The sequence below is a fragment of the Thamnophis sirtalis genome, unplaced genomic scaffold (assembly GCF_051295495.1).
Source record: "Thamnophis sirtalis isolate CommonGarterSnake01/CBP01778 unplaced genomic scaffold, rThaSir2_p1.2 scaffold_3, whole genome shotgun sequence".
NCBI classification, from domain to species: domain Eukaryota; kingdom Metazoa; phylum Chordata; class Lepidosauria; order Squamata; family Natricidae; genus Thamnophis; species Thamnophis sirtalis.
Genome location: NW_028261383.1, coordinates 55,988,831 through 56,011,945, shown reverse-complemented (window position 1 = coordinate 56,011,945; position 23,115 = coordinate 55,988,831). Strand labels below are relative to the sequence as shown.

General features: G+C 37.0%; 1 protein-coding gene across 2 annotated transcripts in view; it reads right to left on the bottom strand.

Annotated features, from left to right (window-relative positions):
• The window catches only part of GRM7 (glutamate metabotropic receptor 7), a 466,740-nt gene that overhangs the window by 288,882 nt on the left and 154,743 nt on the right, over positions 1 to 23,115 (bottom strand). For both annotated transcript variants that reach the window (XM_087708909.1, XM_087708910.1), the window contains exon 2: positions 19,858 to 20,074. In XM_087708909.1, the coding sequence (XP_087565035.1) occupies positions 19,858 to 20,074 (217 nt within the window). The remainder of the gene's footprint in view (positions 1 to 19,857; positions 20,075 to 23,115) is intronic.

The window sequence follows — 23,115 nt, the reverse complement described above, 5'->3', positions numbered from 1 at the left end:
CTGAAGCAGATCCCAAATCAGAATTTCTGCCCCACTCTGACCCATACAAAAAGACCCTGAAGGGGGAGACTGTCTGCAGCTACACAAACATTCATTGCATGTATCCAGCCCAGAGGCCATAGTTTGAGGACCCCTGATTAGTGACCCACACATGTGCATGCACCCCCCCACCCCCCCACACACACATACTGCTGCATATTCTTCACATTTAAATTCCCACTCAGACATTGTTGGTATAATTTGTCCCATTGCTTGTTTTTCCAGAGTTGTGTAAAATTTGTTCTCATAGCCATAAGCTTGCTCTAGAGGTGGGTTTCTACCGGTTCGCACCAGTTCAGGCAAACCAGTAGTGGTAATTTGGCCTGGGTCACAGAATCAGCAGCGACCCAGGCTGGCCATGCCCCCGAACTCTGCTGCCATTGCTGGCATTTTTTATTAGTTTTTAATGGTTTTTGCACATGGGCAGAACAATTTACAGTGAACTGTGCATGTGCCTGCAGTGAACCAGTACCAACGCCAGTAGGAGTCCACCCCTGGCTTGCACACATTATATTACTCATGCAAGGTGATCGGAAAAATTCAGTCAGAAGCAGCCTTCATTTCAGTTAACTTCTTCATATATACATTCAAATCAGTGTGGAAAAATTCCATACTGGTTACATAGGGATTGTGACAAGCCCATTTGATTGATTGGTTTTCTTTAATAAGGGGCTTTGTACCACAGAAGCATTCTGATTTGCTTCCTTGAGAGGAAGAGGTGATCAGTATGTTTTGTAGTTTCCTCTGACAACCACTGGTAGAAGTTTTTGTCCATAGGCTGTGCATGAGAATAACCCTCCCTTGGTTTTTGCAAATGCCAAATGACCTAAACAAATCAGGCAAAACAAAACACTGCAATTGCTTTGCTTCGCTCATAGAACTGAGGAGGCCATTTTGTGTCATAAGGAGCTTTGATGAATTACAACATCTTCCCGCCATTTTTCTTTTTCTTTTCTTAGACTGCTTATAGGACCAAAGGAGAGGTGATATTCAGCCAGTTCGGACCAGTTTGGGTAAACCAGTAGCTCTGACAATCAGCTGGCCTCACCCATCCGCTCTATCCTGTCCTCTATTTTCTGCTTTCTAGTTCATCTCAATCACCCAGCACAGCTGATTTCCCCCCGCCCTTGCTGTTCTACTTACCATTTCTGACTTGGAAGGTAAAGCAGCTGAGCTTCTAAATGCTCTGTCTTCAGCACTGTGTGTAAGCACTTTAGGCGCATGCACGCACAAAGTGTGCACGAAATGCCTGCTGATCGAACTGATTGTTTAACTGGCAGCATCCCACCACTGGATGGGATTACTTCAAATAAAGATGGTGCTTGAAGCAATGCTTTGTTTTGCAATAGTCCACCTTTACTACAAAAATCATGGAATCTAGTGACTATCCAGGGAGATTGCCTATTTCTTCTCCATAGGCTAAATATCTGATAAATCTGAGTGCAAAATCATGAAAATATTGGCGCTAAAATCATTCTAAAAGCCAGCAGACTCTTTAAATGAAACTTGGGGATTCAGAGGAGGGTATGTAACACCATCTGAATTTATCGCCTTCTTCTGTTAAGTAGAATATCCTTTTTACAAAGTGCATCAAATAGCATCACTAATGGAATTGGATGGTATCCCTGGTTCTTAGCCCAGTCAGTCTCTGTTTTGAAGAAGAAACCACACATTCTCACAGATAATATTTACTAACCTGTCTAAATCTGATGCCCTGGATATTTTTTCAAATCTCATCATCTTCTTTAGCAGAGTTAATGATATGAATATTCCAAAAATGCAGAGATTTTAATACATAATTTTTCAGTGGTCTATTCCCAAGATGCAATATTCCTGAGAAATAAATATATTTTCTTTTCTTATTTTCCATTATCTCATTTTTTTTTTATTTTAAAAATGAATGACTACAGAAAAGAGAGCATTTTTGATATGTAACTCTGGTAGAATTCATTTAAACCCAGTTATATGTCACCGCATTGGAAACTTTCAGCATGCATTTTCATGTAACATATATACATATGTTTTTTGCTGAATAAAATAAAATTCAACATTGATATAGAGAATCCTGATTTTACAAAGAATTGTGAATTGCAATGATTTTTTTTAACAAGGACTGCCTTTATATTCAAGGGGCATTATTCTTTGTTAAAAGTGAACTTATTAGACCTTCTTCATCAAATTAAAATATGTATAGTATAGTATAGTATAGTATAGTATAGTATAGTATAGTATAGTATAGTATAGTATAGTATAGTATAGTATAGTATAGTATAGTATAGTATAGTATAGTATAGTCTTTATTGTCATTGTACAAAATAAATACAACAAAATTGGTTTTAGCCTCACTGGTGCAAAATTATAGCAGAAACGAAAAAAGAAAGAAAAAGAAAAAACTAGTCATACGTTTCTATGTGTGCATGGAGTGATTGTAGTTGAATTTAAAAGTCTGACAGTCCAAGGATAGAAATTATTTTAAAACCTATTTGTTCGGCTGGCTATACTTTGATGTTTTCGCCCAATGGTAGAAGTGCAAAGAGACACTGACCAGGGTGTGAATCATCTCTGAGTATCTTCCTTACTCTGCTAAAGCAGTGAGACCTGGCGATGTTATCCAGTGGTGTTAGAGGGCAACCAATGGTTTCTTGTACCGAATTGATCACTCTCTGTAGTGCCTTCCTGTCTGCAGTTACTTTTGAAGAAATAAAATAGCATCCCTTCCCTCTAGAAAAACTTTTCAGAGACAAGACTATAGGACCATGAGGGCTGCAATTTTCCAAGGAATGTCCCAGAAATGGAGAACATAGTCTCCATGGGTGATGCTTTAAACTGCAGTTACATTGGGGTGGGTGGATGGAGCCTCCTGCAGCTGCTGCTACCAGTTAGCCCAAACCAGAGAGAACTGGATGAATACCACGTCTGGCCACCATGCTCTTAAGATATAATAGGAATAGTGCAAGCAGACTGGGAGGAACTGTAATTTATTTCTTCAATGCAGTAAGAGCCTTCAATTTTTCAGCCCTTTATTCTATTTTTATTAACCTTCAGATCACATTCAGGAGTCTGCACAATTAAAAAAACAAAATACCATAACATGATGCAGTGATGTGTGCTTTTAACCCCAATTGATTCAACATAAGAGAGTTATAAGCATCTTCTTAAAGTGTCCATTCAAATCGAGGAGATTTCTCGAAGCAGAAACTCAGACAACTAGTGTTTTTCAAGAGGATTTCAAAGAACTCTTAAATTACTTTGTCCACCAGACAATTTAAAGCTTTACTGGCAGAAATTCTAAAATAAAACAGTTTTAACTTCTTTTAAGATGAACTAGTGATTGTAGTTAATGGACAACATGTAAACATTAATGTTCATGCCACAGATGATAACCATTTTCAAAAGCTAGATGGCATAGATACTGAAGCTTGGCATTGAAACTCAATGTTTTAGTTATGGGACAGATACGTCCCATATTGATTGCAGGTGGTGATCAGTTTTTTTTAATGTTCTTATATATGAATTTCTTAATCCCCAAAACTGGTACAGAAAAGAAATGACCAGATATATACTTATGACCAACTTATATACTTGTTGGGGGTATGTAACTATATCACCTATTGTTTTCTAAGCAGCATAGTTCAGATAATGTTCTTACAGTGAAGAGTTACTACAAGTAATGGATTGTGATATATTATTCATAACAGAAAATGTTGGATTTAATGCACTGTTAACGATATCAACGTATTATATTGGAACAAGAAAGAAAAAGAATACTACATCAAAGAGATTCTCAGTGCAACTGCATTATAGGAAAGAACCATCCTCAAGAGCTTCAGAACTAATAAAAAATTTGAAAAGTACTCAGAAGTGTTAATTGCTTTTTAGTACATCTTACAGAACACTGGTACAATAGACTATCCAATTGTAAGGAATAATAATTAGTCTATTTTAAAAGGTTATTGCTGAGATTTTTCCAGCTCCCCCAAAATTGTATTTAAAATGCTTCCATGATTACTATTCATATATTACCTACCCTGAAACATTTCAACATTAAGGATCAATCTCTGCAGGTTTGCAGTTCTATAAACGCATATCTGGGAGAAAGCATCACTCAGAACAGTGGTACTTACTTCTGATGAATTATGCTATAAAGGTTTTAAAAAGCAATAAGCTATCTGATTACAAGTAAAGAGGATTTGATGAATATAATCTCTCTCATTGCCAGTACTATAAACAAAATGAGACAGGTTACCAACTGTCCAGATTTTTTACAAATCTCATTGATTGAAGCCTAACTATGCAAGTGCAAATCCAAGGGTTATTTTTCAACTTAATTTCACTATTTTACTGAACAATATCAACACAGAAATTCAAGCCCTTAATTTGTGGCTTCAACTACATATCCACTTGCCAAATATAAAATATTATTTACTTTAACTATGGGGACCTAGTTTAATATGTTTATATTGTTTAGAATTGTATTTAACTCTGAATTTTGTAGTCCTAAAGCTTTACAATTCCCATATGATTATATATAGGGATAAGGAAAACATTTGTTCAATTTGTATTTTAATGCAAATGTGGTTTATATTGAGTTTTCAAACTGGGAAGGGAAAAAAAATATTTTTCAGCCTTCTGGAAGTCACAAAAAAACATACATGACCTCATTCTATGTTTTGTTCCAACAGAACATTTCAGAGGTTTTTGTTTAAAATCAAATTTTGACTAACACTTTCTGATAATATGCTACTGTTCATGCCCTAGAGGAGCAAATGAGTTTTAATTTTATGATTTTATATTTTGCATAGATTTGCACTTACACCAGCTTAGCAGGGAATAACTGTGAAGTGTAGAAAGGGTGGCTTGACAGAGAAAGGAAAGTTCTGTTACCAAAGTTAAAGGTAAAGGTTCGCCTTGCACATATGTGCTAATCGTTCCTGACTCTTGGGGGTGGTGCTCATCTCCGTTTCAAAGCTGAAGATCCAGCACTGTCCGAAGACGTCTCTGTGGTCATGTGGCTGGCATGACTAAATGCTGAAGGCGCACAGAATTCTGTTACCAAAGGTGGTTCCTATTTTTCTACTTGCGTTGTTACATGCTTTTGAACTGCTAGGTTGGCAGAAGCTGGGACAAGTAATGGGAGCTCACTCTGTTACACGGAGCTAGGGATTCGAACTGCCAAAATGCTGACCTTTTCTGATCGACAAGCATCTTAGCCTCTGAGCCACCATGTGCTTAGTTACCAAAGCTACAAAGACATGAATATGGCTTAAACTGATATGAAGATATTATGAAAACACATAAGGCAAGCATCTCTATAAGGTAAGAGAAGAAACACATTCAGGCTTGGGAAATTCTGTTAATGAAGTTTTAATATATTCAGCATCTTTTTCTTGAAATGATCTATCTTGTAGGACTGACAATGATGATAACATTATTAACAAACAATGTTCCAATGAATCACTGCTATAATAATTTATTCAAACGGAATCAATAAAATAAGTACCTTCCATGGAATCATAATTACCAGCCAAATCCTGCACTCTGGCTGAAATTTTTACTCAACAACTAATTTCTCATCCTGTTAAATTAGTGCACTTGCTACTATTCCAGACATTCTTCAGTGGAGCTGCCATTAAACTAATCAGATGCTGCTGCTTTTATTTCCCAGACCTGTAGCCTGCAGACCTTCTATGGCCTACAGTGATATTGCGCATATCTCTTAGCTGCTAAGAATTTTCTGAAAAGAAAGCAACGTTGTTCCATATTCCTGTCAGTGGACATAATACTGTAAGCAAAGTATGAGGAAACTAGAATGACACACTGATGGAAACTAGGAGGAAGGAAAAAGGAGGGTGCCAGTTTGTGGCACCCCACAGCAATAAAAACACTTCACTTACTATGCACACACCAGGAGAATGTCTAGTGAAATTAAAAAAGTAGCTTACTGATCTTGCCAGGAACTACAGAACCTCGGCTGTGATGGCGAACCTTTTCGGTGTGGGCTTCGTGTGTCTGGGCCACAATCCGGAAGAGGAACTGCCCAGGGCACATATGCATCCTGAAAATGAACTTCTGGTTTCTGGCATGAGCATGCACGCCACCCAGTTAATCTTCTGTGTTTCTGTCATGCATGCAAATGCAACAATCAGATGGCTGGTACGAATGCTCATGCAGTAGAATGGAAGACCAGCTCTCCCAGTTTTTGGCACTGCCACATGCATGAAGGCCAAGTGATTGTCACGCACACATGCATGTCAAAAACCCAGAAAAGGAACAGGTGACACTCCACATGCCAGGCAATATGGCTCCGTGTTAAACATGAAATTGATGCTAAATTACATTGAAAGGAAATCCTTTCTTGTATGTGTGGAAGTGCAATTTCTGGTTGGAGAGCAACTAATCATAGATTGCAGTTCAGTGAATGCAAAACTTAGATTTTTTCTTAGCTTTTATAAATGTACCCTTTAATAAAGGGTGCATTATTCCTACTAAATTAAATCTTGAAGGGTCTGTCTCTCTAACAGCATCTAGCATAACATCTAGTTAAAATTTTCTTTTTGATTTTAATCTGAATAAATCTTCTGGCTTTATGGTAGTGACTGAGCCCCATCAAAAAAAGCCATTATAGGTGGAGTGGCAGAGTCCAACTTTCTCCACTGCCTTTTCTATTCAGTCTTCACAGTATGATTTGTATGTTTACCATAATAAAAAAAAACTTTCTCTTGCAAGGTGCCTCAAACATTGTGTTGCTTTTCTGTTTACTGTACATCACAGTAGAAAAATGAAAGGCAATATTGCTTCTAGAATCTGTCAACAAGTATTCATCTATTCCAAGAATCAGATTTGGAAAACTTCTACCATGTCTTTAAATTCTTATTAGATTTGTATGTATTATCTGGCATAAAGCAGGGGTGCAAAACTCAAAGCTTGTGGGCCAACTTTGAGTTTGGGATTTAAGCATCCCAAATCAAGGCCATAGGGCCGGCCTGGAAATATCAAAGGACCGGCCCACAGTGCCTCTGCCAACCAAAATGAGCCACATAAGCACCCCACCCCACCCCAGCAACCCATTTTCAGGCCTCTGGAGACCTTTGTGTGGTCCATTTTTGGCTGGCAGAGTGCTGCAGGAGGCCAGGGAGGGTGAAAATGTGTGCAGGGGGGCACACAGAAACAGCCACCCAGTGTCCCATTTAGCTAGCAGGATGCTGCAGGAGGAATCTGTCCCATCTCTCCCCCCAGGCCCTCTGCCAGACCACAAAGGAGAACTACAATGCTGATCCAGTCCTCGAAGAAATCCACTTTGACACCCCTGGCATAAAGGATTGGTTGATTTTTTAACTAAAAACATTATTTTTATTCTGGGACATGGGTAGACCATTTTGCATTTTGCAGGTTTCCTAAAATCTGGGCCAGAAAAGCAGTATATACAGCCTGAGTTGATTGGAGCTGAAGTCCAAAAAACTGGAGGAATTATACTGCTTGCTCACTTTAGAATAGAGATTATATCATAACACAACGCCCTTTTTGATCATAGCATTCAAATGTTGGTTTCCCCTTTGATTGTATCCTTTTGTAAATGCAAACCATCAGACTCAACAGCATCTTCATTATCATCAACAACAACAAAATGAAAAGGTGGTTTAGGATAAAATAATGTTGCTTTCAGGAGCTTTAATTCATAAATTGATTTTGTTTCCTTTCAACAATAATTTGAATTACTTCAATACTGTTCAAAAATGTACTCGAATATAATCTTGTACAACATTTTATGTCAGAAAAAAAGATTACTTGATTAAAGTTCTTTTGAGCCAAGAACTCAGACTAAATATTGAGTTAATATAAAAGCAGACTGGTAATGAAATTCCAATTTACATGTTAGTCCTGGAAGTGAAAGTCAGGTCAGATACAAGTCAAAATTCACAATGAGCAAATACCCCAAGAATCTTTACATGAGATACCTCTTCTTCTCCCTTGAACTACATCAAATTAAAAATGAAGTTTATACTACTATGGTTTATACTTCAAGTTGTTTTGTGAGACCTGCTTCTCTTCTCATGCCAACAAAAGTGCCTAAAAATCCCTATTTTTCTTCTTTTAGCTATAATTGCCACAAACACTGAAAATGTCTATGGATCATCCATCACGGTTGTCCCAAAGGTGCTTTTTCAAGAGGCATCTGATCTTTCTGTTTTTTCTTTGAAGATGTTTTACTTCTCATCCAAGAAGCTTCTTCAGCGCTGACTGGATGGTGGGGAATGGAAGGATTTATACTCCTTGCAGAGAGCTGGACATTTGCATTGTTTTAGAGAGTTATTGAGGCCACTTGGAGGTTTATATGTGTCCTCAGAGTTACCTGAGTAGTGCAAATGGTTGTGGAGCCTTCTTGGAATGGCTGAAATGGTTGTAGATTGGAGATAGTTGAAATTGTATCCCTACCCTTCTGTTGAGAGAGCACTGTTCAATTTTGACATCGATGATCTCTTTGAACCCTCTTTCAAACCAGCGGTCCTCTCTGTCCAAAATGTGGACCTTGCTGTCTTAAAAAGAGTGGCCATTGTCTTTTAAATGCAAATGGACTGCTGAATCTTGTCCCGATGGGTTTATTTCACTATGTTGTGACATGTATTAATGAAGTGGCTGTTTTCACAATGTACAGAACTGTACATCTCACTGCATTGTACTGCATTCAGACACAAACTGAGCAATATGGTATATGCAGTACAATGCAGTGAGACATGAGATATAGGAACAGTGTCTCAACAGAATATCATGGGTAAACAAAATGATAATTGGTAATTAAGTTCCTCCTTAACTGTGAATTTTTTAAAAAAAAGTATACTAAAGAACAAAACAGCTCATTATACAGTAAGAAAGAGAGTCTGTGTACCAATTATGCTTTTGTTTATTCTATCCAATACAGTACAGGGCTGTTCTATTATTTTATTGTCAATAAATTTTCATTTTATTGTTAATAAATTATTTTACCCTTTCTATTCCGCTGTTGAGAATAAATCAACTGAATTTCAAAATTGAGGTTGTTGTAATGTGCAATAGATTTGTAGTCACATCACTCATTCTCTTTCTCTCCTATGCCTTACCAATGTGCACAAGTATACAAAGGCATATTAATTCAGATGCACAATAGCATCCTTTTTTAAAAACTTTGATTTAATCAACATGGATATGTACAATTATATTGTCCAAATCATAGTACAAACTAGAATGCAAATAGAATGGAACTGAGACATGGCCTTGTGCTAATTTCCTAAAATTAATAAATAAAAGGAAGGAGAATGTTAATCAAAATTCAGGGTACAGCAGTAAAAAGAAAGATTTTTATTCTTTGTTTTCAGCATTTGTGTGTGTGTGTATGTGTGTAACTAGAAACAGATCAATTCAAATACTATCACATTTAATATCCAGTGCCAAACCTGAAAGCCAATTCAGAAGCTGAAGGTTTTTTACATTATGTAAAATAGAAAATAGTACTATTCTGTACAATTTTCTGTACCACACAATTCAGCTATAAAGTTTTGATCTGTTAGCAGAATTGGGTGGATTTATAACTATCCAACTGATGAACTGATGATGTTAGACAGTTATGTAATGAATAACAGAATAACAGATTTGGACCTTGTAGGTCTTCTACTCCAACCCCTTGCTCAAGCAGGAGACCCCATACTATTTCAGACAAACTGTCAGGCTTTTTTCAGACACATACACACTCTGATTTTGGTGCTAGGTATCTTTCATTCTTTCTACTATCTACAATCTCCTAATTTCTGAGATGTTTCTTCATTTGAAATCATATGTGATTGTTCCTCTTTGCCATACTTCAATTATTTAAAGCAAAACTTTACAACTGGCAGCCCTTACATAAAAGAAGGTGAAAAGAGTCACCATTTTCTCTGCAGCTGAACACTCTTTCCATATATTTTTAATTTTTAGTCATCAGTAAGACTTATTAATCAAGTAAAGAGTGAAATTATCCTGATATTAACTGAAGATGAAATTCTCTTTAAAAATTATGTCCTATAATGTTATCAAAACTCACTTGAACTATTAGCTTTCATCACATATATCTACTGACTTCTATAAATCGTTGCATGAAATTCAAATCTTCATCTCTTATCAAAAAGTCAACTAATTTAAAATACCAAATAAAAATCAACACAAGTAATTCTCAACTTATGACCACAACTGGGCCTGGGGCTTCCATTACAAATCTAATCATGTGATTAAGAGAATCCAGGTTCCCTCACTGACTTTGCTTGTCAGAAGATCTCTGGGAAGGTCACAAATTGTGATTGTATGACCAGAAGGTGATCATAAATACATACCACTTGTCAACTGACTGAATTTTGATCATAAGTGCAAGGACTGATATAAGTCTTTTTTTAGTACCATTATAACTTTAAACAGTTTTTAAACCAATGGTCATAAGTTGAGGGTTATGTTTAAGAAGAATAGCAAGAAAACCTAAATCTGGAGGTGTGTTTAAAAAGCGAACAAAAGAATAATACTCTTAATACACTCTGAGAATTAAGTCAGATTTGAAATAATTTGGCACAGTTATCAGGATGATGATATAGACATTTTGTATAATCTGTGAGAATTCTGTGTATTTTTCAAGAAAAGTGTAATTTTGAAAAAGCACAAGGGACAGTCAGATATTCCAACATGCCTTTGTATTCTTTCAATTACTTAAAATACTTTAAATACTATCAGTTCTGATAAAATATCAGAATAACACAAGTCATTGCTTAAATTTTTTACAAGAAGGCTACCTGATTATTCTTCATACCTATATGTTCACCTGACAGTAGTATCAATGTGCATAATGCCCTATCTCTATCTATCTATCATCTATCTATCTATCTATCTATCTATCTATCTATCATCTATCTATCTATCTATCTATCTATCTATCTATCTATCTATCTATCTATCATCTATCTATCTATCTATCTATCATCTATCTATCTATCTATCTATCATCTATCTATCTATCTATCTATCTATCTATCTATCTCTATCTCTATCTATCTATCTATCTATCTATCTATCTATCTATCTATCTATCTATCTATCTATCTATCTATCTATCTATCTATCTACACACATGCACACCTTAAAAGAATATATACACAGATGTGCAGTGGCTCATTAGACACCTCATGTGTTGGACTTCTACATATATGTTCAACATACATATAAAGGTTCCTTATGTCATACTCACAAATTATGTGACCAGCATGCTTCTTTATCAACATGGATAAAACTTTTTAAAGTTTAAAGATATTCCTATACCACTGTCACTATGAATCCTATATGGTTCCCAGAGCCAGAATGATATATTAATTGTAATTCTTAATATGTAACTAAATGCCATTTGTTATTTTTTCTATTATACTGTTGGTTATGGCTGTTGCTTTTGTACCCCACTTAGAGTTGTCTGGACCATAGCAGGTTATATATTCACAAATAAATAAATAAATAAAAATGGTAGTTCTTTCTCAAATTCTCCATTTTGAGCAATTATCAACCAGGAAAAATAGTCATAATGCAAAATATATATCTAGCATTCATTCTTTACATTATTTTATTACTGTTATCTGCTTTTTAACATGCACGTACACACACACACACACACACACACACACACACACACATATTCAGATGTGAAGATGTATGCCTCATCCCCAGAACATTTCTTCTTTTTCTTTCTTCTTGCCTTCACTTCCATTTCGATTATTCTTATGCATGAAGTAGAGGAAGTCAGAATGAAATTTGTTCTTGAGAAAATAGCCACTTTCAAGAGAATCTATAATTGGCCAATTGCAACCAAATTGTACTCCAGACATTGGAAAGAAAATAGAGACTGAATGTCTGAATTTATGTAATTCTTTTCTAAGACTGTATTTTCCAAAATTCAGCATTGGTGGCTGCAAGAATGTTGTATAGTTAGTCCTGGATAAATTATTTCACAGCATTTGATAATATGTGAATAGCTGAATTTTCCATGTCAATCTGTGCATATAATAGCAGGTGAAATAGTTATATATGAAAATTATTACATGATTAGAGTATGCCTGTAAGTGCAAGCAAGAGCAGAATACTTGCAAATAATCTGTTTAATGCATATATAGTAAGAGTATATGAAGTCCAATCTTAATTGGAATGAGAAGAGTTAGGCTAATCCAGTGTTTCTTATTTCAAACACTAAGAAAATGTTGGCACATATAGTAAAAGTTATAGCCAAAGGCTACATCCATGTGGTTGACAGACTCAGAGAACAAAACAATGGTGTCATGGATCATTTTCAGTTGCAAAAGTTGTATTAAAAATGAGTTTCAACTGTAATCATAATCTAACTCATCTGCACATTTTGCAAAATGTGATCTAGATTCACAACTACTTCAATATTTCAATTCCAACAGTTTGAAATCTACATCACTTGGCATTGCTAAATAGTTGAAATTGGGACACTTTTTATTTCTTTGCCCAAGTTTTAAATGATATCTTCTTGATTGCTTGGGGAATCCTCCTAGACTCATGGCTCCTGCTGGAAGAGCAGGGGCAGTTACTGCTTTGTACAAATCTTGTGTGCCAACTACACACATTTCTGGCCGGGGGAGGGGGGTCTTGTTCATGGTCACACATGCATTAGTCTTTTCCTGACTTGATTATTGCAATACACTCTACAAAGGGCTCATCTTAAAGACTATCCAGAAATTGCAGCTGGGTCAGAATGCAGTGATATACACAGTTCTAGGTGCCCTGAAGTTCATTCAAATTACACTACTGCTTTATGAGCTGCACTGGTTTCCAATTGCTTTCTGGATGCAATTCAAGGTGCTCACCTTGAAAGCCCTGTCTCAAGAACTGTTTGCAGGGTCATTTCTCCCTGAGGCCTATACCCATCCCATTAGATCAGATAGAGTGGGAGTGCTGTCATCTGATGGGATCTTGGAAGTGTGCTTTCTCTGCAGCTGTTCCAGCCTTTTGGAATTATCTGCCAACTGAGATTCTAGTTGTCCCTATCCATTTAGTACTCCAGAAGGCTGGAAAGATTTAGTTGTTCCTCTAAGCGTTGGGCTAGAATGAAGCTTTAGTCAGCAGGATAATAGTATGGTTGGTTTGTTGTGGTAGCAAGGATATTTTGGTTGTTATTTACTGTTGTTTTTAAAATAATAATATTGTGTGTGTGTGTGTGTGTGTGTGTGTGTGTGTGAGAGAGAGAGAGAGAGAGAGATATGGGTATGCAAATGATAGATTGATAGGTAGGTAGGTAGGTAGGTAGGTAGGTAGGTAGGTAGGTAGGTAGGTATATACATACATACATATATACATTATAAGAACAACAGCTAGGTGATAAATTTGGCTGTAATTCAGCAGTATCACCTTGGAAAGTTCACAAAATTAGCGCACATTCAGGAAGGCTGTGTTTTAAAAATATGCCAGGTCTATGCATCAAAAGTGGGATTTGCAAAGGAATAAGAATTTATCAGGATAATTATATAAGAAAAGGGGTATACTGGGCTAAATAAAATGAATAAAACTGCATTAGACAGTGGATTTTTAATGTTTTTAATCATTTGCAATGCCTTTGCACGTTGCTTGAGATGTGCAAAGATATCTGGCCTCTCTCAAGTCTGGATCAACTCTTGAAAAATAGAACAGTGTGTCTTACGTTCCTTTTGGGATAGCACAATCAACTAAACTTCACAGCACAAATAATGGGAAAACTCACTTTGTAAATACTGTAAATTGGATTTTTCTCTCATTAAGATGGGATGAAATTTGCAGAAAATTTAGCATATTGTAAGTGGAAGAAGAATGCCACATTGCACTGAAAATTATGTTTTACATGTGCCTAATTTAGATAGGTAAACAGGCAGATGATACTTAAACAAAACAGTTTCTACCTGCTCAAAATCCTATTTTGAGATGTTTCTGTAGCTATTTTCAAACAAATAGTTAGAGGAAAAGGGAGTACAAAAGGACAAAAGGAAAAGATTGTGGCAAGGAATAAATGTATAGATAAGGCCAACTCTGAGGAAAACATCTAAGAGACCAACAATGCAATTGTTAAACCAAGCAAGCAGTGGTGAGATTCAGCCAGTTCACACTGGTATGGGTGAACCTGTTGTTAATTACCTGCGCTGCAATGGAGAAATGGGCAATGGAGCAGCCAGTGTGAGGAAAGGAGAAGGCCACTTTCTTTCTTTCTTTTCCCTGCTCCTCTTCCTTCTCTCTGCCGGCTGTTCCATTTCTCATTTTTCCATTGCAGCGCAGTGCCCAGGATCCACTTTGATAGCTGAGGGGTAAATTAACAACTGGTTCACCCAGGGTCTGGTTGGCCATCATTGGAGGCTCATCCTGCAAGTGCAATGGAGCTGGAGAATGGGAACAGGCCATGCCTACCAAGACAATCAACCTGATCCTGGGTGAAGCGCTTGTTAAATTATTTGAATTCCATCACTGCAATCAAGTAGATAAATCATCCAAATGTTTACATACTTTCTTATTTACTCAGATGCTTATTTTAAAAGACTTTGTATGGCTACCCGTCTTGTAAAACACATTTCTTGGTGTCTTACAAGAATATAAAACACAACAATATTAGAAAACCAATGGTAATAAAGCAATAAAGAATTGTCTAAACCTAGAAGAGTGTGGTGAGCAAAGAGTTAAGTTATTTCAAGTTTTCTCCACTGCTGTCCCCAGGGTGCTGTGATCAGAGCAGCTGATGGCAGTCTGATTACAATGATCACTGAAATTTCAAAGTGGTCCTGTCAGATACTGAACCCAACACTTCCATAAAAGTGTTACAGAAAACTAGAAAGCAAAACAGAATATAAAACCAGTCCATTTATCTAGTTTGATGGGGATGCTTCCTTTTCGTTCAGCATATTCCCAACTGCTATAAAATGGCAGGGTAGTTTCGTGGAGGATCTTGAAGGAGTCATGAGGCAATTTAGAGATAGATTTCGATATCAACTTCTAGTTTCAAAAATCCCAAATTGCTCCACTCTGCTCTGAATTCTTGTTATCATCCACATCACACTGAATACAACAATAAATAGGCCAGATTCAGACAGATAAAAGCATTCCCTGAGAAACATTCATCCTAATCATTGAAATGGTTGGAATTTCTCAGAAAATTTCAGCAGAAGCTACTTCTATTTTGTATCAATTTCTACCCATTTCATTTTGCTTCCTAGTAGATCAGTTCCAGTTCCATTGCTAAAGGTCACATACGGCATGCTTATTCATGGTTAATCTAATTTTTAAGTTTCCACAAACTAGGCTAAATTCTTGTTAAGGATATCCTACAAAAGTACTGTCTCAACATTTGTAATCCAGCCCTGACCTCACATACTAAATACTATTTATTGCAACGTTAGATTAGAAAGAAAATTGCAATAGCTTATCCCTTTAAATAATTAGTTTTTTTCCTATAGCAGCTTGTTGTTACCATACAACATTACAATATTTCACAAGTAGATCTTTTGGGCCCTTTTTTTTGAGCCATTACTTGCACGAGACTGCCAGAGGAAACTGATATTCTATACTGCTTGGAACCATTTTTTTTCCAAAATAGGCCTGAAGCCTATTGGAGATCAGTTTAATTTTCCTTCCAATAAGTCCCTTGACAGAAAACAAAGGGGTTCCCCCCCCCATCCTATTCATGGCAGAAAGACTCTTGCTGTCGATTGAAGGAAAGGGCTACCCCATGCCTTATAAGTCAGTATAAAACAGAATATGCAGCTATTAGATTTCTATCTATTATCTGATATATGAAGATAAGATAGATAGATAGATAGATAGATAGATAGATAGATGATAGATAGATAGATAGATAGATAGATAGATAGATAGATGATAGATAGATAGATAGATAGATAGATAGATAGATAGATAGATAGATAGTATATATTAAGATAATACATATATAGGTGATATGTATAGATATAGAAGATATATATATTAAGATAGTACATATAGATGATATGTATAGATATAGATAATATATATCAAGGTAATATATATGCAAGAAATCTGTTACATTTTGCCAATTCAAGTTTTCCGAATCCAAATCAGAATTTCTGAGCCAAGTATACCTTTCTGGAAATAATCCTGCCAGACTTAGAAGAAGTAAATATGACAGACAAAACACCATCATAAAAGTCCTTAATCACCATGGAAGATGGCAGTATATCTACAAATGATCTACAGATTCAGAGTTCAATGCTTAAGTATCAGCTCTTGCACTTCTCACGCATGACTTTTTCCTTTCTACTTCATGATTTGTGCTATTCCCAAAGTATGCCTTTCTATCCAACTTGGAAAAAACATTGGGCGATACAAATCTGGACTGGAAATAGTGCAAGATTAGAAGACGTGGTGAGACCTGGCCCATAGAATTGTCAAGAACTAGACATCACTGAATGGATAACATTGTCACATCATCAATCTAAACTGGATAAAGTCTCTAATTAGAAACAAATCTGGAATGAGCTTTCATATCATGATGTATAACAATTGTATTTCTATCTATCATAATTTTCACTGAAAAACCTATTGGAAGAGAAGGAATTAGTGGAATAACATTTCATGGATGGGAAGCAAGATATCCATGTATAATAAATGAGGAGAAACTGTACCCTGTTTCCCCAATATATATCTAATCTCCAAGCCATTAAAATAATGGCTTGGAGAAATAAATAGTGGCATGAAACCAAAAACAGTTGTCATAAGTGCTGTGGGTGAGCCCAGGCAATATAATGGAACAATGAATCCATCATGGAAGTGATTTTTTTAAATCAAAGCTGGAACTTGGAATATTGATTAGAAGCCAGTGGATGTTGGTATCATTTAAAAAATTTAAGATTCAAATATTCTAGAACTCTAAAGCATTGTAAGTGTATGATTGATTATTTTAAGCAGGAAGATTATGTTTTTTTAAACTGAATTGTTTTCTAACAATTAGCAGCTTTGTTTCGATCTAAATAAATTAATATGCATATTGAAAATATGATTGAATCATTTCTATCAGCACCTATTGGCTATGTTGATAATTTTACATAGATATCTTAATCAGTAGGCGATAGCTACACATGTGCACAATTCAGCAATGCAAAAGCTATAATTTTAGCTTTGGAAATGAATAAACTTGTATTTCCATTATTAACACAAATGTGAGTTTTCATCCATTCTTATGTCACTGAATCTCAGAAATTTTCCCTATATGATAGTAGATAAATATGTATCCAGACAAATGGGAAAATGCAAGCAAACACCAACATTTTTTTCAATACCAATATGAAGAATCTTTCTCATAAAGAATTCTTTTTTAAACTGCAGCACTGCCACAAAAGCAAATTGTTACATGAATAAAGAATAGAATATCTTTAATTACTCAGTGACAGTTTATAACATTAGTAATTATGGAGGTGCTCTTTAATATATGAATAATGTAGGCAGACCAAACATCTAGATTCTGCAGCTATCTTATTGATTATTGAATCTAAATAATCAATCAGAGTGATCTTGTCTTCACATTCTTCACATGAACTGTTTTAGATTAAAAAAATCTCATTGGATAGCAAATCTATCTGATAAATATTTAATAGGAATTTGTAATCTTATACTATGTATTTGCTTAATTTAGTTCAGAGGTTGTATTCAGCCAGTTCTGGAGAACTGGTAATGGCAATTTTGAGTAGTTCGGAGAACCAGCAAATAGACTGGCCCCACCCCCACTGCCTCCCAGCTGATCTTCTTTTGTTGCCCTCAACAGGAGAATGGAGCTGGAAAGCAGGTTAGTGGGGTGGGGAGGGAATGGGGATTTTGTAGTAACCTTCTCCTGCCATGACCATCAAGCCATGCCACACCCACAGAACCAGTAGTAAAAAAAATTGAATCTCACCACTGATCTAGTTCATTTTAGCACAAAATGTTTAGCCAAAGAAATTAATTAACTTCATTTATTTCAAAAGCTTTCAATTAGGAGTAGAAAATGTGTGGCCTTCTGAATCTTTCAGAACTATTAAGCCAGTGATGAGCAACGTTGAATATTGCATTTTGGTGACATTGGGAAGGCTACAAGTTCCCTGTCTCTGGTTTGGAGAATAATGCATTAAATAAATTAATATATGTTTCAGTTACAAATCAGATGTATAGCAATGGTTCTCAATCATTCATATCTTAAGTTCCATCAATCACTTTCAAAGAACGTGGGTTTCACTAAATTGGGCATGCCATTTTCCAGTTTAGGCAGGTGAATGGCTTCCCAACAAGACTAATATTGAATAAATACCACAAAGGTATTTGATCCAATGGCAAATAAACACATAACTGTATGATGTTTTTTGCATTTGATGTAATTCTATTTGTTCTCCTTGTAATCAAGGAACAAGGAAAAATATTGGAATTGACTTTTCCCACACTAAATTATTGTGATATCACATATGATACAACACACTCTGAACAACACAATGAATACATTTTGTATATTTTTCCCCATCATTATGATATTTTAGTGAACAATGTCAACTTTGGATTATTTTCTGTGAATGTTCTCTTTTTATTTCAACCGTTGTCATTATTATTGTTCCAATATGTTTAGTACACAACAGATACAATGAATGATTTTATCTAAATGGATCATATTGTTTTCTCAAGCTACTAAGGCAATAATAAACAACCACAGCAAAATCCTTTTACTTAATTAACTTCTTTTCATGTAATCTTAATTATTTATCTATCAAATATTTTAAGAATTTGAACTAACAAAAGATTAGCTTTCCTGTACCTTGGGATGTTCCAGAATGATGAGAAATCATTTCTTTCACAAGCATTAAATAGATGACATATTCTATTGTAGAGAAACAGACTGTATATTTTTACATTAATGGATTTCATACTATGTTCCCAAGTATTCTGGGATTGTTTGGAAATTTGTCAGGGACTTATCAGTGAGATTCGTCACACTGTTTGTCTGGTTTGTCACCAGACAAACCTATATAGAATAGTGCTTTCCCACAGTTACCAATCTAGATTATACTACACATCAGCAAAAGAGTGTATACTAATGCCAGAATGTGCTACAGAATCTGGTTTGAGCATTTTAATTAAATGTAGGAGAAGTTGCTTAGCATACTCCTTAAGCAGCAAAAGATAGCCAACACATAAACATTTAAAAATCATTGATTTATTTGAAATTGTTGGAGTAGCAAGGGAGTATCTTCATAAACCTCTATGCAGTCCTTGAATACAAATCTCATGGTTAGTTCAATACTATTTCAGAGGTAATAAAATTTGATCCCTCTATCAAAAAACAAGAGATTTCCTTCTTAAAGCAACCCATACAATTTAAAAAAGTGTGAAGTTATATGAAAAAAATATACAAGAACTATCTGACACAGAGTCTGTACCTAAAAAATTATCAGCTTCAGAAGTACTCCTGACTTGAAGAGATAAAGACTCAATATTGTCATTCCAAAATATAAGATTTCTAACAGTGGGGGATCAAAAATTCGATATAATTTCACTGTTCTTTCTTTTCCTAGCAGAGTATTAATGGCATTTATTCCTCTGACTTCTAAATGCTTATATCTGAAAATTCCTACAAAAGTCAAGAACAGCTTGAAGGACCTTTGAAAGAAAATGATAAAATACAGAAATGTTTTAAAAAAATATTCTGAATCATGCATACATACACATTTACATGCACAACTTTAGGTATTTATTTATAAAATATTTAATTATAATTTACACAATATTATATTACATGCAGGATGATTCTTCACCTACCTGACTCTCTGGAAATTTGTATAAAGGATTCCATGCCTTTTTCACCATAGCTGCCTTCAGAAGCCAAGGTGGAAACATAGTTCCATCCCAAAGCTCTCACAATGTCCACCATTGCCTGTGCTTGGAAGGAATCTGGAGGAACAACCCGTGAGAAGAAATCGTAGCGCCGGTCATCACTTAACTCTGGTGCAGTTGAAGCATAACTGATTTGGGGTATCTAGAGAGAAAAAAGAACAGTTAATGGGACTTATGAATTGATAAACTCAACACACGTACAACACAATTAGTTTTAGCTGTAATACAATTAGCCTTCCAGATGCTCATCTGTTACTTTCTATCTTCATCAGCCCTTAAGTGAAAGTCAATGAAGCTATCTTTCAAATAATTTTAATCACAGGAATACTAATTGGTAGATATTATTTCTATCAGCCTTGCACCCCAAACTTTCATTAACTTGCTTTTGATGAAGCAAGTTTACGTATTTGCCTAGATTTAATTGCGGATAAACCGGACGTAAATGCAGCTGCTGAATCAGTCTGGTACTGGGTGAATTTCCCCTAACGTTTAAACATCTGTAGTGATTTGATATTTGAACTTCCTCAGGCTGCTATATTCTGCTATCATTTTGCACTGGTTATCATCCATTTCATTAATAACCTGTTCTGTCCCCCCTTCACATCTCTTAACAAACAGCAAGACGAATAAACTTAAAGGGAACTTTCTTTATCAGTTCTCAGCTCAGACTGGCTTTGAGCCCAAAAATAACATAAATACAGTCTCGAACGAGATAACCAGGGACGTGCAGTCACTAGAGGCAAGGGAGGCAGAGCCTCCCCAGTCTCCTGAGAGAAAGGAAAGAGTTTTAAATATATTTTTTTAATGAGTTAAAGCCAGGATAGTTGCTACCAGATTTCAAGTCACAGTGGCTTGGTGTCTGCTCTCAGTGTTAACTAGGAGGAGACGAGAGAATTCGGAGCCTCTTTTGCTTAAGGAATTTTTCGCCTTTTAAAAGTTAAGGCGGAGTTAAAAAGCAAAAGATTTAATATGCAAAAGAGGCACTGATTCTCCCGCCTCCTGATCTGGGAGCAGCGAATCATGTCTTGCACTTGAGCGACTGCGCAAGTGCAAGGGTGATTCTGGAGAGGTTTTTCTTTGACCACTAGCCGCCATTTCTTCAGCAGCCAGCCCAGCACCGAGCGGGGAGGACGACGAGGAGGAGGAGGAGAAGAGTGGTGAGCCCTTGTCGGGTGGGGGTGGGTGGCTGGCTGGCTGGGAGAAGAGTGGCGAGTCCCTCCCCAGCCAGCCAGCACTCACCCTCACCCGACCTGCTCCCTGCTTGGCCGGCTGGCTGGCCGGCACAAAGACTCATCACACTTCTCCTCCCAGCCAGCCAGCCAGCCACCCCCACCCGACCTGCTCCCTGCCTGGCTGGCCAGCCGGCACAAAGACAAACCGCTCTTCTCCTCCCAGCCAGCCAGCCACCCGACCTGCTCCCAAGAATGTCAGCGGGGATGGAGGAGGTGGGGGGCGAGGCAGCAGAGTGCGGCAGCGGCGAGAAGCAACGTCCCCGCCGCTGTCTTGCCTGTCGGACACAGCGGCGGGGACGTTGCTTCTCGCCGCTGCCGTGCTCTGCCGCCTCTCCCCCCGCCTCCTCCGTCCCCGCTGACATTCTTGGGAGCAGGTCGGGTGGCTGGCTGGCTGGGAGGAGAAGAGCGGTTTGTCTTTGTGCCAGCTGGCCGGCCAGGCAGGGAGCAGGTCGGGTGGGGGTGGGTGGCTGGCTGGCTGGCTGGGGAGGGACTCACTGCTCTTGCCTCACCAACGGTATCCTTCACCGCACGTCACTGGAGATAACAGAATGAAAACAAAACAACTCTTACAAGCAATGCACTTTTCCAAGTGTAGCCTTGAATCAGGGTTACAGGAAACACCAAAGCACTAATCCAAGTGTATCAAGCAATGTTGTACACACGAAGGAACGTTGACTCCTGCGACTAGGGCATGGCAGCATCCATCCTTTTATCTCCAAACCTGCCCTAACAAGCCCCAGCTGCATAACGAATCTTGTATCCCGAAAAGACTCACAGCAGACATCTGCTGAGTCACAACAATAACCATTGTCTACAAATAACAATAAATCCAGTTTATCAGACACTACCACCTTTAGCATGATACCTCCCCAAACTCCAGTCGTTTAGTAAGGCCGGACAACTTCAAGAAGCAGTTTGATTCTTAAATAAGAAAAATGTGTTGCTTACTAAATACATTTCTCTTGGCTCAGGTAGGAAAGTGACACTGGGATGCATAAGAAAAATACAAAGGTGTTTTAAATACAATAAATGGGGCTATTTTCTCTGCTTTTTACTGAAAAAAGGAAGCCTTCATCCAATAATATTTTTCCCCAACAATAACCCTTCTTCTTCCTAGCGTATTCCCACAGGTGCAGGTCCTCTTTTCGGATCATTGAACGCCACTTTGCATGTTCAGCTGCATTTTCAGGGAGCAGTCCCATGGCTTATATATCTTGTTCTCAACAATAATCCTATGGCATAAATTTCTGAGTGGTTCCCTGAATATTTGAGATATAAACAAACAAACAAAAATCCTATGAAATGGAGAGGGACAACAACTGCCATACTTCTACTATTTTAGTTATTTGAAACATTTATATAGCTGCTTGTCTTCTAACCAACTCTTGAGTATCTTCCAATGTATGTTTTTTTGTATGTACGTACGTATGTAGGTATGTGTCAGATCCGTATAGCTGCCATTTGTCAGAGGAAGGGGGAGAGAATTATAATTTGTTACAATTCTTTGCTACTTTCCTTTCCCCAAGATGTGTCTTCCATCTTGCATTGCATTCTTGTATAACCTTTCACCTGATTTATAAACATTGCCTGGCAACTCCACTGCCTGGCTATTTCTCACCTCTCCGTGAATGTACAGGGGGGAGTGGGCCATGTGGACAGCAGAGTCAGAAGATGGCTTTGAGAAAGCTCTCTTTTCTCAGAGCAGTAACATCTTCACACCTGTCCATTGACTGAATCCACAGCGGACAGTTGGGAGGGGCCTCTAATTCCTTTTTTTCTTAATTGTATGGCCTGAGGAACCTGTACTTGCCCTGCTATCACCCCTTTTCAATAAAAGTCTCCTTTTGAAATGCCAAGTTTTAAAAGTCTTTGCTTTCCTGAATAAGGGGGAAGAGGCTGGCCGTACAGTATGTATGTCAACTAATAATTCCCATTGGATTAATTGATCCTG